This window comes from Pygocentrus nattereri, chromosome 14 (assembly GCF_015220715.1).
Source record: "Pygocentrus nattereri isolate fPygNat1 chromosome 14, fPygNat1.pri, whole genome shotgun sequence".
Classification (NCBI taxonomy): domain Eukaryota; kingdom Metazoa; phylum Chordata; class Actinopteri; order Characiformes; family Serrasalmidae; genus Pygocentrus; species Pygocentrus nattereri.
In genome coordinates, this window is record NC_051224.1 from 37,338,882 (window position 1) to 37,352,218 (window position 13,337).

General features: G+C 38.2%; 1 protein-coding gene across 23 annotated transcripts in view; it reads left to right on the forward strand.

Moving 5' to 3' along the window:
- The window catches only part of cacna1aa (calcium channel, voltage-dependent, P/Q type, alpha 1A subunit, a), a 136,048-nt gene that overhangs the window by 108,425 nt on the left and 14,286 nt on the right, over positions 1 to 13,337 (forward strand). For 14 of the 23 annotated variants that reach the window (XM_037544727.1, XM_037544743.1, XM_037544747.1 and 11 more), the window contains 4 exons: positions 1,155 to 1,262; positions 4,047 to 4,150; positions 8,020 to 8,129; positions 9,883 to 10,018. In XM_037544727.1, coding sequence (XP_037400624.1) covers positions 1,155 to 1,262; positions 4,047 to 4,150; positions 8,020 to 8,129; positions 9,883 to 10,018 — 458 coding nt within the window. The remainder of the gene's footprint in view (positions 1 to 1,154; positions 1,263 to 4,046; positions 4,151 to 8,019; positions 8,130 to 9,882; positions 10,019 to 13,337) is intronic. The other 9 variants (XM_037544729.1, XM_037544735.1, XM_037544736.1 and 6 more) reach the window with 3 other exon arrangements.

Consider the following 13,337-nt stretch of genomic DNA (forward strand, 5'->3'; position numbering starts at 1 on the left):
TTGCTCTAAACTGTTGGAACTACGTTTCTGGAGCAATAAAATTGTGGATATTCATCCGATTTCAAAATGATTTTTTTTCACTTGTAAATTATTACAGAACAATGCAGGAAATTGTAAATGGTTTAAGTGAACAGAAAGTTTATTATGTCATTTTACAAGTGCTCAGTATGGCCTCCTCCAGCTGTGCGGACAAGATTAACGCCATAGTCAAATTATTCTCATACTCGATTGAGCATGTCGGGTGTCACTGCACTTACGGCTCTTTTAGTGCGATTTCGGAGATCATCCACTGTTGTGGAACCAATGACCAACCCCCTGAGCTGTTGGAGGTTCACTGCCGACAAAAATCATGTTGTGCATGACAGATTCCCTCTTATTGAAGTGGAGAATGCAAAACGCCTCCTGCTCATGGGTCTCATCTCCTCACAGACTGAAGGGAGCCATCTTCCACTGACAGTCAGAAACTCTATGACCCCCCCTCTTTCAATTGGATTGTGATTGGTTCCTAGGTGCCTCACGGTTGTAAAAATATGGTGCTTTGAAATCGGATGAAACTTTTTGAATCACCGTGTATTATAAACATATATTTGAACGAATATTTAAGGCTTCTTTGCTTTACTCTTTTTACTTTATAAAACTAAGAGTTTCTATAGAACCCTGGAGGTGGTGTGCTATAACATCACGGCAGTGATGACCTACTGCGTCAAAGCTGTGATCTTTGATGAAACCCTATTTTGTTTATAAGTGCAGAGTATACAATAAAGTTTTTTTTCTGTTTGAGGGATATAGGTGGCTACACATATTCACTGTGATAAGCTATTACTCTAATGAAAATCAGTGTTGCTTTGGTTTATTGTATAGAATGCTTATGCTCACTTATGATAAGGATTCCGTTTGTGTGTGTGTGTGTGTGTGTGTGTGTGTGTGTGTGCGCGCACGTGTGTGTATTTCTCATTGGGCTTCTTTATTTGTATCTAATTTTGATCATGGTTTTACTGTGTTTCTTTGTTTGGATGTGATTATATGTTGTTCTGTGTTTGTGAATTTGTTGCTTTTTGCTTGCGTGTCTCCGGGTACGTGTGTATGTGTGTGTACACCTGCATGTGTTTGAACCTTTATTGTGCGTGTGGTTGCGTGAATGGCTGTGTATTTAGGTGGTGTTGATAAGCACCAGATGGACGCAGAACTGAGGAAGGAGATGATGGCGATTTGGCCAAATCTGTCACAGAAAACTCTGGACCTGCTGGTCACTCCACACAAGTGTAAGTTACCCAAAGGTTTGTCTGTCCGGGTTTTCACTCTCGCCACCAGAGGATGCTTCTCTCAGCCCAGTCACCGCTCCGCACCCTCTGATGAGCCACGCTGTCTGGCACCTCCCTCAACATACAGACACACACACACACACACACACACTCCTCCACTGCACTTCACATGTTCTACACACAGCTAGGCCACTCCTACACTTATACATTACACATTCACACAGTGAAAGGGCATCTACACTGCACATTTGGGGACACCTAGATTTAAACATTAAACATTATAATTAAAACATTATAAATACAATTGATCATGCTATTTGTTGTTTTTACAATAACTTAAGATTAAGCATAAGGCATCTGTTTCACAAAACATGTTCAAGTCAGACACTATTCTGTCTAAACAGTGGAAAACAACTTTTTTGTTGACCCAGGGTTAGAGGCTCAAGCTATGATTAATCTTAGGGGTGTAATGGTTCACAGAAGTCACAGTTTGGATTCACATCGCAGTTTGGACATTATGGTTCAGTACGAGTTCGGGACAACAGGAAAAAAAACAACAGAAATACCCAAATTAAGCTTATAGTTAGCTGGCTCAACAAGAAACTCTGCTCCAAGAGACAGACCCCTGGTTTATTTAGAGCTGGGGTGTCAAACTCAACCACTAAAACCCGTGGGCCAGAAAACACTTGTTTTTATTTCATTTTTAAATAACATTTTCCTTATTCAAAATACACCAAAACATTAACAGTAAAATATAGTCACTTGTAGTAAACCTTAAATATTATATCAGTACTTGAAACATTAAAAAATTTGTATAGAATTGTGGTGTACCCACTGTCCCATAGATTCTTGTTGGAGGAGGGGGGTGGAAGCGCACATTACATTGCAGTGCATGCAGGGGATTGTAGTGCAGTGCTGTAGAGGACATAAGCAGTTTGATTATTTATTACTTTGTTGGCACCCAGTAGCTTTGGGGATGTAAAAATATATAAAAAGTAAAGCATTTATAATATTAAAAATCAGTGCTGTCACTATTACCAGCTGGCTTTTTGGAGTAAAAAATGCTTCATGTTCCTTATATAGTAGTAGGATTTGTTTCCTGCTACCAAAGCGATATTCTTCACTTGATTGATGCCACATATGGCACCAAGAAAAAAGGGAGGGTTCCCTCTTGTCAGTCCCTGATTGGACAGAAGCTAATTAATATTTAATAATAATGAATATATTCTTATTTTCAGCATTTTTTTTCTATCTTTAATAAGGGTGACAGTAATTCTGGTGGGCTCTGTGAGTGCATACATTACCTCAAACACATTGTGTACTTCCAAATACAGTACATTGAAATAAAGGTGAATTTACTTGATTCAAATGTATACAGTATTTACACATGAATGTGATATAGCTACACATTTTTGACTTCCTCTTTACTTACTTTTGGCAATATGTGTTATGTAATAGATTTTATTCATGTGAAAATTATGTACACATTTGAATCAAGTAAATTCTGTGCAGCAATTTCACATTGTACACCAATATCACACATTCAGGCCCTCAAACTGGCTCTCATCTCTCAGTGCCTCTGATCAGAGGGTGCTTCACTATAGACCAACTCTCTATAGATGTCTTTTCACTCCAGGGTTCATTAGCTGATCATTTAACATTTACACTCAGCAATATTAACAAAGCACGATTAGTTCAGAACATACGATGAAGCCTGTACAGTCAAAGCATGAGACGACAGAGTGACTTTGTGGTTTTGCTAACACGCCTGTGGCAAAGTCACGCCAATTAGTCCTAATTATGATGGGACTAAATATGCACAAAGCATGATATAGAATAGATAGCACTGTTGAATGTGAGGCATGGTTATGATAATGTTTATCATATTTCTTATGAAAATATATATAAAAGTTACCAAAAAGCATGAGCAATGTAAAATTTAGTACAAATTTGTCCTCCACTTTTGTTGGTGCAGAGGATTATAATTTGTTGAAATAACGCTGCCACAAACATGGCTTATGAATATGCCTTTAAATCTGCATGTGTAAGTAAAGGTAAATGCTGACCTTTGAGGACTCTTGAACATTTCACAGTGTGGACACAGTAACGCTGGCTGGTTGTAAATGGACTGTTTTCACACTATTTTACATTCTGAAGCTCAATTGACCTGTGCTCTGCCCAAAATGCGTTCTCAAATTCAGCATCAGAATGCCAAACAGCAGCAAAACAGCCACTCTGTGCCTGTGTGTACCTGATCTACATTATGAAATGGACTTCAGTCTGGATACTTTTAAACAAGCAACTTAAATCAGTGAGGAGAAATGGATCTTCTGGGTAAGAACAATAATGTAAAGAAGCATCACTGGATACTAAAATAGTATGTGTAAGTAATACGTATTAATGCTAAAATAATCTGAAGAATAAATAAATATTTGTATGTAAGTCATTTGTACAAAGTATTAAGCTCTAATAATAAGTGCTGAAATAGGATGTGTAATGATAGCAAATGTCTATAATGTATAATCATAGTAATAATAATTGAGGGATTTTTTAACCAGTTTGTGAAAAGACCTTTGGCTCTTTGTGTGTCTGTGTTTATGTGTGTGTGTGTGTGTGTGTGTGTGTGTGTGTTTGTAAGCGTATGAGTGTGTGTGAGAGAAACAGGGTGCCATGAATGAGTCTTGTGTATGCATGAATGTTGCACAAACCCATCCCCTCCCCCTTCCTCGCTCAGGGTTCATCTCCCCTCGTCTAATCGTGCAGGGTAACTTGTCCTTTTCTCAGCAGCGACAGACCTGACAGTGGGTAAAATCTACGCTGCCATGATGATTATGGAGTATTACAGACAGAGCAAAGCCAAGCGGACCCAGGCTCTCAGAGACGAACAGGTATTGTACACTCGAAATGCTTGCAGTCTCTCTGTTTCTCTTTTTTCTGTTGCTCTCGCTCTCACTCTTTGGCCAGTTCAACCCCATACCTACTCTGCATTTAGCATTGTGACTCTGCTGTGTTTTTATCTGTGTATCATTCATTCTACAGCTACACTGAAAGAAAGATTTGTTAAGTTAAAAATATGTGTACCTAGCCGTCTTAAAATTTTAGGTTTATTCATGTTCAAATAGTTAACAAAACAATAATAAGGTATATTCTGTTAATATATTATTTGAAATCTTTTTTTACAGTGTACATATGCTGCACTCGTATAGTCCTCATGAACTCAAAAGCTCTGAGTTTACAACACAGATGCACTTTGTCATGACTGACAAAGCTGACCAAGCAAGCTTTAGCCATCCCATTTTACTAGTTGCTGTAGTTTGATCTTAATTTTTTTTTTTTTTAATCTGACAGTGCGAGTCAAAAAGGACTGTCCGAGTGCATTATAAATGCAGCACGTCTATAACTATATGATATTGAGATGGATTGTCTGTATTTGTTTGGCCATGACCAGGACTGAGTAGTAACAGACTACATATAATCTGAATTACATAATTTGATCACAAAAATTTTTTTTAAGACTTGGTGTTTTTAAGGTTTGCTTTTTTGATTAGGTAGCATCAGTAGATTAATCTCTTCCTTCTTACTTTGTATACCTATGAACTGCATAATTGTCATGTCATTATGAATGATAACAATAGTCGTATGAGGTTTTAGGTGCCTGTATCCTCAATTTACACAGTCAAGACTGTGGTCAGCATTTAACCACTGCATGGACCATAATTGGTGTAAAAGTAATCTCAAAGAAGTCAGACTAGATTATACTTTTTAAATAATCTAAAAGATTACTTTCTACATTCTATGTGATTTTAATCAGTCCCAGATTACATTGCCTAAGTGTACTACCCAGCACTGGCCATAACTAAGTTAGTTAAGGTTGCCATTCAGTGTTCTAACTATTTGTTCCATTAAACATTTTGGATGAAAATTTTAGATGAAAATGGAAGTTCTGGTTTTAGTTATTGTGCCTTTGACAGTGTTAAGTATCTACCACTTAAATGTTATCACAGGATTTCACAAAAAATGTTTTAGTGACAGATGATGTAGCAGTGTTGATATGCAATGCAACATAGGCCTTCAGCATCTTTGTATTGTTCCAGTCCATTGTCTGTAACATTCACTTAAACTCGCAAGCATCCATGGTCTCATCAATTCCCTACATCTGTACAAGATATGTCGGCTTCAGCTAGGGCTGTGAAGGTTATTCAGTTAAACCTTGATTGATAAACTTGAAGCTCATTAGTCATTAAAAGCTTTTTTAAGTCTGCCTCATTTCAAGTGAAGTATTCTGTGGCATGCGCCCGCCCCCCGGGCCCCGATGATGACGGCTGAGAGAGCTGGCAGGAAGGCAGGTCGCCGCTGCGTGTTCGGGCCTGCCTTCCTGCCATCTCTCTCGGCAGTCATCGTTGGGGCCCGGGGGGCGGGCGCATACCACATATTCTTGTACCTTGGAAAGGCTCTCCATAATTTGTTGTCCATTTAAATTTATTTTATTGTTTGGCTTCTTAAATATATATACATATACGTTACTGAATAATTGACAGTCCCACTCTAAATATATAAAGGAAAGTGACAGAAAGTGAGAAAAAGTGAGACATGGGTGACTTACTCAAGTGTTGGGATTTCTCATATCATCTCAGCCCAACCTCTTGATGTTTTTAAGTGGATGGTATAGAATGATTTGATATAAATCAACAAACATATTTAACTTTCCACCAAAGTTCTGCATTTTTCCACTGCACATTCAAAAACAAGAACTGACCCAAAAAGGGTCTTATGATTCTAGTTCAGGTTCCTTTTGCAAAGGCTTGAGAGACTGTTGGATCCACCATAATAACTGTGATTAAGGATATAATTGTCTTTTTGGTCATTCAGTGACACTCTAATGTCTCTATTTTTTGTAAATTAGCTACATTGCTTGGTAGTTAGCTTAACTTATTGGCTATTATGAAATGATATATGGCCCTGTTCTAAGCACGCACTAACAAAATGTCTACCTTTACACAGATTAGTGTCACAAAGAGAACCTTATTTTTTTCCTTTTGAGAGTGTGAAATGACAAATTAGCTATTTTTTCCTTCAAATGTCCATAATTACACAGAATCATGTAGAATCAAGCAAAGCTCATATTAATCTCTGCTGATTGTGAATATATTGTGTTGTTCTGTGGAAGCCAGCTTAAATGCTAAAAGTGTTAGCTACTGAGTTAGCTTATAATTCTCAAAATAGCAACTGACACATCAACATACCATCCTAGTTTATATTTGGGTGTACTAATTGGTTACGTAATAGTGCTTGGTGCTTTTTTCTTCACCTGGGAAAATAGTCACTGACCTTAGCTAGAAGTGTTACCAAAAACAGAGAACACCTTCAAGTACCTCAGGTCGTGTTGATGCCAATCTTGAACTGGTGCCAAAAACCATAAAACTGGAACCTTCAGTGTTGGACTGATGGCCAGTGAAAAAAGCATTTTCTGCAGTGGAAAAATGCCCATACAGCTCTCCTGTCTTACCCATGGATATTTACTCTTAATGATATTGAGACATTGTATTTTTTCCTCTTATGGTCCTAATGTCCAATAATCCTTATCCTTTTGCAATGCCCAATCAATAATTCTGTCTGATGCTTGGATTTACTAAGTGTATGTTCTGCCTGCGTAAACTCATTGATTGTTTAGTGACACTTTATGTTTTTGACTGGTTCTGCATTCTCTAAACCTCAGGGTCTCATTTTGGACATGTGAAACCAGTTAGTTGCTTTTTTGAGCTAAATGTTTCTTGGTAGTTGCTCATGTTGGGTGTCTTTTTACATGCCATAGGTGTAGGTTCTACACTGTAAATTCACATTACTGTTATTATGCATATTGTTAGCATAATCACTACTATTTGTAAAACATTTGTTGTAAAAGAATTACATAATTAAGAATTTCATTATGATTTAGATCATTTACATTTTTGACGTTTTGTCTTTTCTTGTAAAGGTCAGAAGTTTAAACTTGGGGAGTTTGATCACAGTCGTCTATTAACTGATGTAACAGGATTGGCAGATAGCGTTATGTTAGCTGACCTGTTCTCCTCCAAGCGTGTTCAGCTGTCCAAAGATGTTGCGTTACCAGCAGGTCGAAGAGATGCAGTGGCTGGCTTCACATGACTCGAAGGAAGCTTGAGTTAGTCTTCGCCCTAGTAGTGCTGGTGGTATTGTGTAATTGGAGGAGTTCTAACTTGTGGTTGGAATTGAATGTGAAAAAAATTGGAAAGAAAATGTTTAAAAATGCTTTTAAAAAGCAGACTCAAAGTTGATGATACAGACTGTAAATTGAGTGGAAATGTAATTGCATAACATAACGCCTCTCAGTTTCTAAGAATAAACATGCCTGAATTTAATGAAAGTCACCCAATTTGAACAAGTACACAGAGTAGAAGTGACTAGGACACAGAAATCCTCAGTGCTTCAGCAGTGCCTCATTTCAGCACCCAACTGGTTACTGGGGCTATTCATTTACTGGGATGACCAGAGTAAATGAATTCTCAGCATGGTACCATGGCAGCCTCTTGATAGCTCAGCTCAGAGGATCCACTCATTAACCTGCCAGCCTCCAAATCCCAGAATGCCTCCTTGCTGACCGATCTGACTGTCTGCTGTTGCCGATGGAGCCCCTCCCATTTGCACCTGGGATGCTTTGTATCCCGTCCTTTCCTTCCCACCCCCATTTTCCCATCAGCTTGCCTGATACCAGCTGTAGGCCATGTTGTATCTTACACAGAATCGAACGCCATTAATGTTTCAGCGCCTGGAGCCGCCATCCCCAACACAGGAAGCGGGACAGGGACTCAACGGCCTTCCTGAACCACACTCAGGCCCTGCCAACAGTCTGTAAGTATTCTGCTTTCACACATTCCTCTCTTTCATGATGTGTGCTTCTGTCTGTGTCTTTACTTTAAAAGAGACTGTTTGGAGAAAGCTGAGGGCATTGAATAAAGTAATGCATTGAATTTATGTGATTCAAATATGTACATTTATGGACATTGTATTCTACATCAATGAAATATACTGATGTGCCATCATGGGATAGCAGTATGTAAATAGATTATTAAATGGGGGTGGCTTGGGAATGCCCACACCTGTCTAAGTTGTGAGGTGTTATTTTTTGAGTGAGGCTGAATGCTAGCCAGCATGCTCATGGCAAGGCAACATGATGTGCGTTTAACATTCCTTGATCTACAGTGTCACATGTTTACTGGGAATACATAGAAGGCATTACCACCCACAGTGGACAGCACATTGGCTGCCCACGGGCTTTATGATCGAGACCAGGGGTGTCTGGCTAGAATTTTTTGGTTGAACAGACATCGACTCACATCCACATTAAATGCACGCATATCCTGCAGGTCAGTGCAGTGTTCTTTAGCTTCCATGGGATATGGGAGCATAAAATCCATGAGAGTGCCTCTGTTAACACCACAACACCAGACAATGACACACCTGGGCTCGTGAGGTTTCTAACTGAACCCTAGAGGACTGGAAACATATGACGTGGTCCAATGAGTCACCAGCTGTTTCAGGCTCATGGTAGGGTTCATCTGTGGTGCAGACCCCATGAAACTGTGGACCTCAGTTGTCAACTAGGCACTGTCATGCTGGTGGTGGATCCATACTGGTGTTGGGTGTGTTTTCATTGCATGGTTTGGGTCCACTGGCCCGATTGGCAAAAATTTTGTTCATGTGATTTTATTCATGTGGAAATAATGTGCATTAAAGCATTCAGTGCAGTGGAAATTCAGCATGTTCGCTTTTTCAGTTTAAAAGCTTATCACTGAGACAAAAGATCTGGTGTAATCTTTTTGTGCTAATGTCAGGCACAGATTGACCACATTCTGCCCCAGTGTGTTCTGTTATTGTCTTACAGGCCATGTGCATGGTAAAACCCAAAATGTGCTTCTCTTCCTCTTGCATATGCAAATAAAGGAGGGCCACACAAAACATGGGAAGATTGCACAAAAAACGGGTGGAGATATTATATGTGACACTGACCCTGCTTGATTTTCTAAAACTTGCCTCTTATATGTTTTTGTAAAAACATCTGCCTTTCAAAACATAAAATCTGTGTCAGGGTCTCAAAAGATGTGTTATGGAGAGACATCCTTTCAGAATGGCAGCAGACACAGTGGTAAGATGGAAACAGAAGCCTCGAACATGGACTGTAAGAACATGTACATATCAGAATTAACACTGTCTAAACTCTCTGGACCAAAGTATGTGAGTTGGCTGTGATGTGCATTCACAGTCCATGTTATTATTTCACAAACTCTTCTTTTCTTAGGAGTCGGTTACTAGGTTGACATATGTACAGTGCACCCATTGGTTGTTACATGGACCATAAGTCAAATACAGATAAATGATTTGCAATAAATGATTTGCGTAACCAGCATGCCATAATCATTAACCAGTATAAACATATGTATAACACAAGTACACATAGCAGTCACTGTAACTGCTCACAAGGTCAATAACATGAAAATAGCTTATTATTTAGCTATACTGTGGAGCAGAGTTATTTAAGTACAGACCTTTATAGAAGTTCAATAGAGAAAAAAGCTGTAATTGCACATGTCTATATGTATGTTAGGGCGGTGGATGGAGGCATCCCAGAGAGCCAGTCATGGGTGACAGCCAGAGCCCAGGAGATGTCTCAGAAAGCTGGAAGCTGGAGCCCAGAGGGTCCACTCCCAGAGAACATGGCTGAGAACCGGCCATCTTCACAGGTAAACTTAAAAGTTAAACAGACTTTGATTTTTCAGTGAGCCAGTCATTTAATTGTATAATGTAATATAAGAAAACCACGTTCAGGAATGCATTTAAACATTTATAAATTTATAAGTTGGACACATTGGTGTTATTTACCTATGTAAAGTTGAGATTTAAGGTTATTTACAAGAAATTTATTTTTAAACTTATATTAAGACTTTATTTTTATTTATTAAGTTTGGGAACTGACAAATATTTTTTTAACTCTTAGTCATCAATCAGTAAAGTATTGTTTACCTAGCACTATTGAGCACTATTTTTTTTACTGTATGAAATATTGATTAGTGGTTATCAGAATTTTTAACACCTTAAAATCGGAATTTGTGACAGGTTTTATATTAGTCTAGACATAGTATACTTATGATTTTACAGGTTATGTTCACAGAATTACATGTCATGAAAACACCTTGTCATGTACTCAAATATGCACTAATATTCACATAAAAGAGGTTAGTCACGTACAAGCACTTTTTTAGAGATTTTTTAATTGTTTAGCAAGAAAAGAGCTTCTGGCTTGTATTGAAACACTTTGAGGAGGTGAAACAGTACAGGTGTTCTCTTTCTCCTTTAATTTCTGCACAAAAAATAGCTATTTCTGCCTTAGTTGCCTAATTTTCACTATTCATAACATGATTTGCATTTTAACATCACATTTATTTTGCAAACATATGAATAGGAATATACTTCACAGTTCATTGGCCTTGTTACTTTGATCAAACAAATCAATAATAAGTGATTTGCATTCAGAATGAGAGTAAGCTCTTTCAGAAACTATCACAGTCCTCCAACAATAAAGCTAGCAAGGGGTTTGTTTTATACAATGGTAGACAACACAATAGCACACATTAAGCACCAGTTCCTCATGCTGATCTATTTTACTAACAAACATCTATGCACATTACAACTGTACCTATTGCACAATTACTCTGGGAGCATGTTTAAATAAGTTAAAAAGAAATAAACATGAAGACTCTGAATGGATCACCAGTGGTTTTATAGGGTTAAATGTTATTTATATGAGTGATAGAAGAATGACTCTTCTTATTTGGATTTTAGCACTCACACAACAGCAGGACTTTCACAGCCTCCACAGGACTTTTTAGCGTCTCGCCACTCCACATATGCGTGCACTGGAGATTTGGGACGTTGCCGAATGAGTCAAAAAATGTTTCCTGCTTCCAGCAGTGTTTGCTAACAGAGCTGTTTCCAGACTATTTGTGGTGGGTATATTGCTGGAGTACTCTGTTGCCATGACAGTGATGGACCAGTCTGTCTGCCCTCCCTCCATGTGCATACTGCAGACAGTAACTGAGTATGGACTCTGTGGAACATCTCACCATTTTCTTTCTCTTCTGATCGCTCCTGTTTTTCTTCCAGTTTCTCTGTGTCTGCCTTTGACAGTAAAAAAAAAAAATCATCTCATCTCATAAGCTCATCCATGCTCGGCTGTCTGGGAGGGATGTTTGAACCCCTCTGGACTTTTAAAGGCACTCCTGCCCGGCTCTGCTAACTTTGTAATGGTTATGTAGGACCAAATACCACTCCTCAGTGTGTGTGTGTGTATGTGTGTATTGTAGGGATTTAACCCTCTGATCTCACAACGATTTGATTACAGATCTACAAGAAATGATTTGATGCCTCATGACATGTCAGATTTTAACTCAGTTCACTTTGAATATTTTGGTACAACTTAGAAATATTTGTAAATTCTCAAAAGTAACTAGAGGAGCTGTTCACACATTAGGTGAGTATAAATAATAAAAACAGAAGTCAGTGTATTTGAAAATTTTTATACTTTGGACAAACATTGAACCTATATTTTACTGAATATTATTTATGATTATAACAAATTCTTATAATCCAAAATCATTGCAGTCAAATCGCCACCTTCACACATAGGAAACGCAATTTAATGCATTTTTAGACTCCTAGTCTTTATGTATGTGAACGTATGTATATGTTCTTACCCTGCGTTCACATTAGCAGGTGACAGATTTTTGTCAGCCTTATGCAACTTCATTATGACATGGTGGTTCCAACAAATTAGTCCAAAAAACATAGACATGTGGGTTCTGAATTTCCAGCCTTCATTCCCTGAACATTGTGTTGCTGTTAGGAAAAACAGCTGCTCAAATGCACCCACAAGAAAGTTGGGGTGACATTAGCAACTTGTTGCCTCCTAATGTGAACATATCATGAGGGAGGAGTGATTGTGTGCCTGTGAGTGGTTGCAGTGCTAGCAAGATTTTATAGAGCCCTCTTATTTATGAACTGCAGTCTCCTACAACCTGACCCTTCTATCTGACCAAACAAAAAATTCACCTTCTTCAATGTGGCCATATTGCTATTCAGACTCAGTGGGAACAGGGAGTAGTTAGTCAGTTAGCATCTATAAAAAAATAGAACATAAATTACACCTTGTGCTAGATTCTTACACTTTATATTATGTCTTCACAATATAGTGCTTGAATATGTAAGTCAAACAACATTTTCACAAATTACCGCACAGTTCCTCACATCATTAAATTCATACCTAGCTACTAGCATACTATAACATACACAGGTACCATTTTTTTAAAACCTTTAGCTGCATTTTGCAAATGGCCTAACACAAGAGTCTCATAAAAATACAGTAATTTAAAACAAAATTTGGAATATACAAACTGCTGCAACTTCTAATGGGCCCTTCTGGGTATTGATAGTACATATCTCTGCATTTCCCACTGCCAAAAAAAGTGGCAGGTATTGTTCTGAAGTACTTTCTTTTATACACTCTATGTTGTGTCTAAAGTCAGCTGTATAATTCAGACAACAAATTAACTTGATAAAGTTACCTTGATAAAATGATAAAGAACTGTTTCCAAACATGCAGTTGAATGTATACTCATGTTTTTTCTAAAACACTTTGCACCACATGTTGAAATCTATTTGTGAAAACAAACAAGTGTCACTCCCTCAGTGATATAATTGACTATGTGATGTTGGGATCGATCACAGTCAGGGGTAGGTCTAAAAATAAAGAATGCAGTGTTTGGAGTGCTGTTTGGCAGTCAGCACAATGTGTGAAATCAAACTACTGCGTCTTTCTGGAAAGAAATGTCTTTGTCTTTTTTGTTTGGAGTATGCTATCGCTTTAATAAGCAAAATGGCTGGCATTTGAAAAACGTGAAAAGCCTGTTCTCAGTCAGGTTTTGAGGGCATAGAGCAGGGGCTGGGGCCGGACTGTCCTGCCACATAATGCATCTCCTCAGAAAGGTCTCCTTCTGTCTGCGGGGT